This window comes from Papilio xuthus, unplaced genomic scaffold (assembly GCF_000836235.2).
Source record: "Papilio xuthus unplaced genomic scaffold, Pxut_1.1 DF829660.1, whole genome shotgun sequence".
Lineage (NCBI taxonomy): Eukaryota > Metazoa > Arthropoda > Insecta > Lepidoptera > Papilionidae > Papilio > Papilio xuthus.
Genome location: NW_013528989.1, coordinates 193,860 through 204,813, shown reverse-complemented (window position 1 = coordinate 204,813; position 10,954 = coordinate 193,860). Strand labels below are relative to the sequence as shown.

At 36.7% G+C, this 10,954-nt stretch overlaps 2 protein-coding genes across 2 annotated transcripts in view; both read right to left on the bottom strand.

Moving 5' to 3' along the window:
* Positions 1–120: 120 nt before the first annotated feature.
* The window catches only part of LOC106115952 (serine-rich adhesin for platelets), a 30,148-nt gene continuing 19,314 nt past the window's right edge, over positions 121–10,954 (bottom strand). Inside the window, exons 2-3 of the mRNA XM_013309621.1 lie at positions 1,715–6,169; positions 121–1,583 (exon numbers count right to left, since the gene is read on the bottom strand). Coding sequence (XP_013165075.1) covers positions 648–1,583; positions 1,715–6,169 — 5,391 coding nt within the window. The 3' untranslated portion in view covers positions 121–647. The remainder of the gene's footprint in view (positions 1,584–1,714; positions 6,170–10,954) is intronic.
* Positions 8,123–9,011, bottom strand: LOC106115962 (uncharacterized). Its single transcript, XM_013309632.1, has one exon. The coding sequence runs from the start codon at positions 8,991–8,993 to the stop codon at positions 8,490–8,492; it is 504 nt and encodes a 167-aa protein (XP_013165086.1). The 5' UTR covers positions 8,994–9,011; the 3' UTR covers positions 8,123–8,489.

Here is a 10,954-nt window from a genome sequence, read left to right as displayed (position 1 = left end):
AAAAATATTAAAATGCCTATTACTTGTAGACGATAGACTAATGAGGATTATTGTAAAAGAAACACACACAACTTTTAAATACTTTTATTATAAATTACTTTTATCCATGGTATACCTACAAATCCACTGTAAGGAGCAGTAGATTTTTTACAATTTCTTGTAATAATATAAACTCTTAATATAATTACAAATCAAATGTGTCAAAGGTAGAAAAACTGGGATATTATTTATTTATAATATTTATATTTATGGATAAAATATCAGTCAGTATATTACAAAAGTTATAAAAAACTTAAATACTATTTTCTTTTTCGTAAATAGATATTTTACATTATTAATAAGTAACCACTAACCTTAAATTTATCATTATAGGTTCCCTATTCATTGGAGACCGAGGGTGAAATTAAGTAAAGAGTTAATTGTAAACAATTTACAAAATTTCACCCAAATTACTGGTAAAATGCGTACCTTTAGTACAAGTACTAATAAATATCGATATTGATATCGATAAAATGATTAAGTAAATGAAACAGATTAAAGATGGTTACAAAAAACTATAATACCACTGAATCGATATTTGAAGTTTCATCACTTATTTATTCCACTCTAAGTTTTGAACACAGTCTTAGCACCAATTTAGTATCACTTTATAACATAGGCTTGTTAGTTTTAATACATTTACCTCTGAAACAAATTTCTGTTTCGTGTGATATCTCCGTTGACATTGATGTACTGATTACTTTAAGAGAATCCATAAATGATGATACTGTGGTAGTTTCTATATGATTTTTCAAAGGCTCAGTAGATTCACGTACGTTATCTTCTTTATTTGTAATATCTTGGCTTTTATCTGTGTATTTGGCATCAATATCTTCGTTAGACGTTACTGCAGTGAATTCTTCTGGTATGTATGTCGTTTCCGTTGTTGTTTTTGATTTAGATTGTTCTGATTGTTCTATTGCAGTTAAATTTACTCCGCCACTTTCATTATTTTTAGTTTCATTCTTTGTTTTTTCATCATCATCGTTTGGTGAAGTAACACCAAATAAGTAATCCATGAAATTAAAACCGTCAGATCTGTCGGCTGCAGAATTATCTTTCTTAGTAGTGACAGGTTCAGTTGCTGTAGCAAAGAATGATGTACTCTCTCCAAAATTAGAATCAGGAGATCCGGTGCCTAAGTCAAATTCAATAGGATAAATATTGTCATTAGATTCTGATTTAGTTGTGTACGCAATTGTAGTTCTCTGACGATCTTTGTTTTGGATTTTATTTTCAGATTTAACTGTCGTTATTTTAGGTATGTCAATATCTGGTGTTATTTCCATGTCTTCGTTGTCGGTCTCGAAAAGTTCTTTAATGAATTGATATGTTGGTTTGTATGTGGTGACTGTGTGTTTCGCCTTGTCTGGTTTATCTGATTTTTCATGACCGCTTTTTGATAACTGTACAGGTTGTCCGAGACGGTTGACTGCGTTTGAGTAGTATTGGGATTCCGCCGCTTCGAATGACTCTGTGGTTGCAGGATGAACTTTTACTTTTTTCCAGAAACCGCGGCGTCGCGTTTTCCGCTCGTGCTCTTTCTGAAATGTGCAAAAACATTACTGTTAATTTGTTTAGTGAAAATTCGCTCTTCAAATACTAAATAATACTGAAAGCATAATTTAAACATTTCCAAAATCATTTGCATGGAATTAAATCGAAATTTTCATACCTGTGTTATTTGTTCAGCGTCCTCAGAGCCAGGTGTCGTAGTGGCGACATCTTGCGGTACTGTGGTAGGTGATATTATTTTCTCCGGTGGGATTTCGCCAATTTCTCCTCCTTTGTGTTTCATTACATTCTTCGTGTATTCGTCCTCGTCTTGTTCTTCCAAACTTTTCATCACTTCTTCAAGCATACTTTCAAATGTCGACATGGTATCGCCCCCTTCTGTTTTAGTCAATCTGCTCTGTTCTACCAACGCTTCTAGAGTAGGAGGAATGTCTGGAATCTTCTTATTGACTCTATTATTTGTCGCAGGAGTAACAGAGATGAGAACATTGTCGTATTCATTCTTAGCTGTGATTATATCTAGCTCGGGTGCATCTGCCGTCTGTTGTTCTACAACTTTTGCTTCATCTGTAATATCATTAGGATTATAAGGTTTGAATGAATTTGTGGAAATCTTTGGTGACCACCGATTAGACTCTGGAACAGCGTAATTAGGTCTTTGTATTGAGTAGTTTGGATCTTGATCTTCCGGTTCTTCAGGCTCGTGGTTTTTGTTGTACCGTTCAGATAAGCGCGGTCTGTCACTGTATCTGACTGCTAGTGTATTACGTGCCGTTGTTGTTATCACTTCAGCTTGTTCTTCAGGCTTCTCTGTCGGTTTTTCTGTGGGACGTCGTCCCCTGAATCTGTTTCTAGTTTCATAAGATTTTTTACTTGTTGACGTCTCTGTTGAAGACACTGTGTATGTTGGTCTTCTACGACGATAAAGGCCCCTTTTGGTCGTCTCTTGTGTTAAAGGAGTTGTTACAGATGGTTCGGTAGTTGGTTCAGGCTTGTAGACGGGATGTCTGTAGTCTTGAACCTCTGGACGCGAATGGATTTGTTTCGTTTTCAAATCGGCTTCTATTTCATCAATACGCATAGTAGTTCTGCGTTTATCGAACGTAGGTCTGTATGTAATTGCTTGCCCTGGCCTCCTTCTGTCCACTCTAACTCTAGAAGACTCAGTGGAACTTTGATGGTACTGCCTAATGACTCCCGGTCTCACTCGGACTCTGTTATACGATGGAGTAGTTTGAATAACGTTTTCTTCTTGCTCCGGTTGTTGATTTTCGCTTTCATTTTGAACGTTACTGTTATCAATATTTTGTTGTGTAGTAGTTTCATCCTCCTCTTTTATAGAATCATATTTGTAAGTTGGTGAGTAATGGTCCTCATTTCCTTGTGTCGCTGATTCAAAAACAGCAGGCTCGGTTACCTCTTCTACTGCAGATGGTTGTATGGGAGTTGTTTGTTTACTGTATGTATCATCGTCTTTTGATTCCTCGTGTGTAGGATAAGTATTTTCTGGCACGGGACTACTTCTTGATTGATAAACATGTTCTTCATTTCTAATCGACAATACATTTGGAGATGAGGAGTCTTTGGAGTACTCGTGCATGTCCTCCGTATTTTCAGTATTAAAGGAATGTTCGGTTACAGTAACTTTATCATTGCTGTAAGCGTTTTCGGTGTCCTCAGAATATCTTGTGCCGGTAGGAGAAGCTCTGAACGTAGGTTCAGTGATTGCCTCAATATCAACAGTGCTAGTTCTTTCCATTAGTGTCACTGGATAGTTTTGATGTAAAACGTCTCTTTGATATGCGAGATCATTTTCCTTGCTGCTTTGTTTCGAACGTTTTCCAGGAATGTCATCAGATTCAGATGGTCTATAATGGACTCGTCCCCTGGTCCTCGTTCTTGTGTATTTAGTAGTAGCTTCAGTTGTTTCTGTGGCTTTCCTGACAGCTTTCTCCGTCGTTATCTTATTTGGTTCATATCTTGTCCTACTCGGCAGAGGCCTTCGCTCTCTAAGCGGTCTTCGAGTGATGGTTTGTTTAGTAGTGTACTCTCCGGTATCGGCTTTAGTTGTAGGATATCGTGGACGGCCTCTAGTTCTCAAAGGTGGTCTTCGTGTTGTTGTTGTTGTTGAAGTAGTGGTAGTAGAGCTTTGAGTAGATTGTTCATATTCACCTGCACTGTAACTGTTGTCATAATGGCTGTAGTCAAATGGAGGATTTGTCACAGGAATATGATTCTCAGTTGATTCAGGCGGTGTATTATCGTCAGCTGAAGGATTTGTAGGACTTAAAATAGATTCAGTTGGTGTTTGCTCATTGACATTCCTAGATGGCGCTAGATCACTGCTCGGTTTAAAACTATCCTCTTCAATTACTGGATTATTTGTTTGACTATAATCAGACTGTTTATTTGTTTGTTGGTTTGTATCATATGTTGGATATCTTGAATGTTGTACTTCGGACTCGTAATGTATTTCAGGTGTATACCCTTGTAAATAATTTGGCGATCCTTGTACAAATGTTGATTGTGTTCTTTCTGTTTCTTGAGAATTGGTTACTGGGTTCGGTGAAGATACATTTACTTCAGGTTGCGCTTGTGAGTTGGGAGCTTGTCCAGGAGTAGCATAGTTTTCTTTGTATTCGTCGAAAAAGTTTTGATAATCTATCGGTGTACTAAAATGGAACGCATGGTTGATAGAGTAAGGATTATGAGTTTCTAGTAATTGACTAGGGAATGTTGAGGGCTTCGGAGTTGTTGTTGTGGTTGTCGTCGTAGTTGTTGTTGTTGACGTGGTTGTAGTTGAAGGTTTTTGTGCGGGTATCGTACGAGCTGTTGAACTCTGATAGGTTGGGTAGTTCTCAACTATCGATGCTGACGGAAAATTGACATAATTATTTGGATTGTATTGACTTCCAATGTTGCTTAAGAAATAAGAATTGGCTTTCGATCCTGTTTCAGGTTCTTTTCTTGTTCCTTGTTGTTCGAAAGAATAATAATTCGGCTCGAAATTTGATGGTTTTGGTGGTGCAGTTGAATAATAATTGGTATTCGATTTCTGAGGTTCTATATTTTGAGCTTGTTTGGTTGGGTATTGATTGTACGTGTAAAAACTAGGTGGGGAATCGGATAATGTGGGATGAATTTGAGGTGTTGCCTCTTTATTAATTTGAGAATTAATTACTACAGAACCCACGTGTGGGGACGGGAAGGGAATTTTCGCGAATCCTTGAGGCGTTTTGTAGCTTAGAGGTGCTACGAAGAAAGGTAACTGTCGAAGTTTCTTCTCAATATTTTCAATGTTAGATAAATATGGCAATTCGAATTTTACATAGTTTTCTGGTGGGGTCAATGAGGAGGGGCCGATGAATACTTTCGGAGCAGTTTGTGGGTTTACAGCGTCCAGAACAGCAATAGTGTTAGCGTTTTTCAAAGAGTACAAAACGTCTCCAACTTTAACTTGTTGATTCTTCCTCGCTTCTTGAGTTAAAAATATCGCAAGGGGAGGTTGGTGTGGCTTGAGCTTCTTTGGCTTGGGAGTTGATGAAGGTACAGGTGGGAACGGTGAAGACAATGTAGTAAACTTAGGTATTTGGTCAACATTGTTCGTCTTCGTGTTATAGTTTGGGAAAACTTCTTGTCTTGGACTTAAATTCTCCACATTTTTAATTGTTTGCTTTTGAAAGTCTGCAGAGGGTTTATTGGTGGGAGGTGTATTAACAGGAATTTGTTTTTGTATTTGTGGAGGGTTCGGAGGAAACTGTTTTTGAATTTGGCTGTATAGATCAGAATTTATAACTTGAGGAGTAGCGATAGGAGTTCTGAAATTAAATTGTCCTGAATTTAACGACTCCAGAGGAACGTAGAGCAACTGAACTTCCTCCCGCTCGACTTTTGGTTTGTTTGGTGAAATAGTCTCTGCCTTTACACCATCATATTTCAATTTCTGTAACGACTGTGGTCTCTTCGTGTTAAAATCGTTGCTGACATTCTGTACGCGGTAACCGTCGATATATCTTGGTATTTCGGGCTTTATCGGAGCTTGAGTAATGAAAGGTTGCACCTGGGGTCGTATAGGTTGGCTAATTTTCGGTGGATTGTCGAACTTAATTTGTGGATTGTGTGAAAATTGCTGCGGCTTCGTATTCAACTGGGGAATGGTTTCGAAGCTCAGCGGCTGAGAGATGAATCCTTGGTTTAATGGGAAGTTCGGTTGTGATAAGCCAAAACGAATGCTTTGTCCAAATCCTTGCTCTGTTAAATAGTTTTGTGGAGCTGAAGGTACTGCGGGTAGAGACTGTAAGTACAGTTGCCTATTAGTCGGTGTGTTTAGGAACATTCTCGAAGGGAACGCGTCCTGATTGAATACTCCTTGGTTGAATCCACTGGACCTCGTGTACGTGGGGAAGGGTTCCGAGAGTATGCGAGGTTCGGCAACTGGTTGCTTCTTTGTCTGTGTGAGTTCCCTCTCGACGGGTCCGGGCAGCGGCACCCAGTCACTGATGTCTGCAGTGTACGAGCTGATCTGTCGCGACCATCTTGTCTGCTCCTTATCACCGTGTGTTGCAGCAACGGCAACCAGAAGACATAATATCCTAAGCACGGAGTGGTGCGCCATCTGGAAGTTAAATATGATAAACTTACAATATGTTACTGATATTTCCTACTATCCCTAAATCCTGCTGCTTTCTTATGAAATTGATTAATATTAGCGAAAATGGGAAAGATAAGTAAGAATAAGAAATTGTTTTCCTAGCATTCAAATTTCTTTTACAATATTCATTTATATTGGATCAGGTTATATTGGCCGACTTAAATAATTTATCAAGAAACATGTTTTGAAGGAAAACTTGTCTATTCCGCTGGTATTGCTTAAAGTACTAGTTGCTAACTAAAATTATGTAATAAAACTAATATCTTACATACTAGGCTTAGTCTAGATTTAAAAAACATTCGAATAAGAACCTCATCCTTTTTGGTGTCGGTTAACAAATGACTGTAATAAAAAAAATTACGAGTTAGCAATACAATTGTAACAATATTAGTCGTTATAAGTAAATATTCAAGATGTTATATAAACACTGTACATTGTTGCTGTCCGCGTGTTCGTGTGTTACGTGTAACGTCGCGCCGTGTGAGCCTGCACTTATTATTTAACAAGCATGACTGTTACTCATTTTTGACCAAACATTACTACATTATGTAAAAAATTAAACAATTCACAAAAGTTTTTATCATCGATGTTTATTTTTATATCATAAGGTGGCAAACGAGCGAGCGGTAACCTGAAATCGCTAAAATAACGAAGTGACTGTTGCCCATAGACATACGCAATTGCATATGCGTTGCTTACATTTAATCGACGGAGGAGAGGACGCACAGAAAGAAAATATTTTCCCTTTTCATGCATCCTTTCATCCGCAAAGTCCATTTCCATTTCCCATCATTTCCTTATAAGAAAAAGGGTAGGAAGGGAAAGAGGACTAAATAAGACGCACACTCATCAGACGAAACGCGGATTTGCTTCCACTTCACGCCTTTCTTCTATGTAAAATAGTTTTATGTTAAAATTGCAATTTTGTATATTTAAAGAAGACGAAGAAAAGATATTTAATGATACATTTTAATAAAATAACAATATTAGCGTAATCAAAGCAAGTATCAAACAAATGTGCTTTTTTAGTTGAAACATACTTTTTGACTTTGATATCTATTAATAAAATTAATACACGTGATAAATTTACGTTGCTAATAACGAATCAATTTTATTTATACATTTTTGTCTGTCTGTCTGTCTATCAGTCTGTGTATCCACAACGCTGCGTTTGTCCCGGATAATCTCCGGAAAGTCTGGACTGATTTCGGCGGGAAGGTGGCTGATGAACGCGGGCATATTATAAGCTACTTTTTTTAAATTCTGTGCTGACGAAGTCGCGGCCGAGCGCTAGTTAATTAATGTGTAAAAGCGTCAACTTCCGAAGTCATTTTAAGAACTTTCAAGCACATAATAAACGCAATAATATTGTATTTTAAATAATTGCTGCAGCTTTTCCTTTCCAAGTGAAAACGTAAGACTCCTTAAGCCCCGCTTTCACTGCGTCTCCGGCGGATCAATCAATGCGTGAGGATAAATTACTGTCATTAGTGTTATATGTATGTTGTATGTGTTTGTAGATTGTAGCCAGTTATTTCACTAAGCCAGTATTCAATGTAAGTGTGAATATTTCAAATGGTTTAGATAAAGGAGCTTTTTTTCTAATATTACCATCATATCTTGTATCGTTCCTAATATTCCCTAGCCCGTATTAGGATATGGTTCAGGACAATAGTCTAATGAGATTCGAACTCTAATTCAGCTATTGGCGCTTCAACTAGGAATGAATCCAATAGAGGAATACTTCACTGAACTAAACATGCCATAAAAACAATACCTTTTTATTAAAAAAAATATCAAAATCAGAGTACCAGGTGCGAAGTTACGTGGTTACTCACTTAAAAAAACATGGAAACGAATTTAATCTTTTTGAAATCTGTTTTGTTTGAAAACAATTTGATAAGAAAAAAAATAAAACAATTCAGTATTTTTAAATATTTATATAAACGTTAAAACAAAACATATACAAAATATAATTGAGATTCCATTTGTTGTAGGAACTTATTAACGATAGAGGTAAGTAGTTTATTTCTGTACAGTCAGCTCCATAAATATTTGTACAATAACAAAGCTTCAGGAACTTGTAAATGCCTCTAGTTTAATAAAAATATGCATACACTTATCCTTCGTATTTATACATGATACTGACGAATATGTGCATACGTATCTTTAAAACCGAAGCCCTTTATAAGTGTTTTACGTTTTGTAAATGTATATATATTTATGCGGTTGACTGTACACGTTTGTGCAGTGGAAATTCAACTAAATTACACAAAAACAATCACTAGCACAATATTGTACCTTTAGTATCTCTTAAGTTTGGGAAATTATTAATCAGTGCTCTAAGTTCTTCAGGTTTAGGTACTTCTTTAGCTAAAACATATGTTCTTGCACCTCCTTGTACATATTGCAGTAAATAATCACCTCCTCCTTTCTGTAGGATCGTTCTCGATCTATTCGATGGGGTACATGTACATTTATTGGCCACTGTCGCTTCCAGATCTTCAATATTTTCAACAAAATCAACTAATAAATTGAATTGCATATTCTGACTTGATTTTACTTCTTCGTGTACTAGAATTTCTTTTTTCGGTGGTGTTTCACAGTTGCAGTTTATGTTAACATCAGCTGGAGGTTTGGAGAAAACAACTTCTGTACATGGGAAAGGTTGAGTAGCTTCGGGTGATGTGTACACGGTTTTATATGTTCCGTATATTGCTTCTCCTGAATCGAGATTCTTCGTGTGACAGGCGACTGCCAAACACACAAATGTTAATAATTTCAACATGTTTGTAACGTTGTCTATAACAATTATAATCAACGAGACATGTTACTAAGTATTTATACAGAAAAATTATCTCGTTATTGTCTTCCGTATCGAAAGGTCAAAGTTCTTTGTTGATAATTTAGTTAATATAGAGAAAATATTAATACCACGCTGTCGCAAGTGACTCTGCTGAATTCAGCGCGGACGGAATCGCGGGCAACATTTAATTTAAAAAAAAATCGTTATTAGTAGCCTTTGTATTATTCCAGACTATGTTCTACATCTATGACAAACTTCAGCGAGATCCATACAGCCTTCTAATAAGCAGCCATCGATCCATCCATCCGAACATTCCCATTTATAACATTAGTAAGATGCCGTTGTAAGCCTGGTTTACATTATGCCAGTATTGTAGGACGGTTGCGCTGGACTGGCATGAACTGATTTGGGTAACTGGTCTCAGCTAGTTTGACATTATGCCAGTTGTATGTAAGCGCTGATTTTGAGCGCCACTGTACTGGCATAAAGTAAACTGAGCGTAACTGAATGTGGTATAAAGAGCTGTAGTGATTTAGACAAGACGTGTTATTTAATTTGTGTGACGTGTTTTTTTATTATTAAAATTGTTGCATTATACAAGTTTATAGACAGTGGAAAACCACTGTTGGATAACAAAGTTCACTCAACTGATAAAAAAGTATTATAATATTATCTAATATATGAGTTTTGTCACGTCTCTTTGATAAACATGTTTATATGACCCAAAGGTGCACTATGTTATCAACTAGTTATTGCCCATGACTTCGATCGCATGGACCTGGGTATTAAAATGTTTCTCCTGTACATAATATCTATAAAAATAAATAAACAAGCTTATGTTACGTCTGCATACGTAAGCTTCTCTTCTTGCTTATCTGTAGCAAACGCGGACTTGCGAACAGACAGTTTTTGTAATAAATAATGCAAATGCCACATGTAGAAAATATTAATAAATATTTTGATATAACATACAGATACACAATTAATTTTTTAACTGTATTGATTTTAATTATTAACTGCTGTCCGTAGCTTCGCGCGTGTTCTAAGATTACTACTCTAACAGTGAAAGTAATTATAATAATATACTAGTATCTTCATGCCATATCTACGTCTTATATCTTGTAATTTGCATAATTTTTAATCATCTGATAGTAGGTTCTTGTTTTTCACAGCGCGGAAATAACCATCCATCAAATTCCTGGCGTAGCTAAACTAGTGCAACGTATCGCATCTCAGCACTAGATGGCGCTTTACTGCGGTCAACGACCGGCAACGATGTGTTTACGCAAACGCACGTTTGAAATCAGTTCTATCACGAGAGATTGGACGTAAATCCGTGCAGTAATTGCAGTGCATGGTAACATTATTTATTATTGAATTTTAACTAATATTTAGTTCTGGTTATTAGGTAAATTATACCTAAACCAATGATGAACACTAAGTTTTAGCGAAAGTAGGTTGTGATCTAGACTACCTCAGTGAAAATTAAAAGCGAAAGTATTGTTTTTCTCTATGAACTAGTCTACTATACTCTAATGAAAGCATCAAAAACATATAATTATAAAGACTATATTTATAATAGAAATATATGCGAGTGCGCAAGTCACAACATCCGCGGTGTCGCGTCGCTGGATATGTCGGACGCGTTGCGAAGAATGGAGCGCGTCCCGCACTCGCACCCGCACGCCCCCTTTCTATATTGCGCGTTCCCTTTTACGTAATCTGTCACAAATTACAGGTTGCATACTGTTCTGAACCACTGCTCAGCCGACACAGGAACTGAAATGTACAATTAGTCATTAGTCGTGTAAAGATCTTTGGTGAATTTAAAATTTAACAGCGCCATCTCTTGAACCTTTTCGAGACTAAGTAACGTTATTTTTGTTTTTAGTTTTTAGATGGCGCTAGGATGCTTTTAAATCGTGTTAAGTAGGTAACGTCGT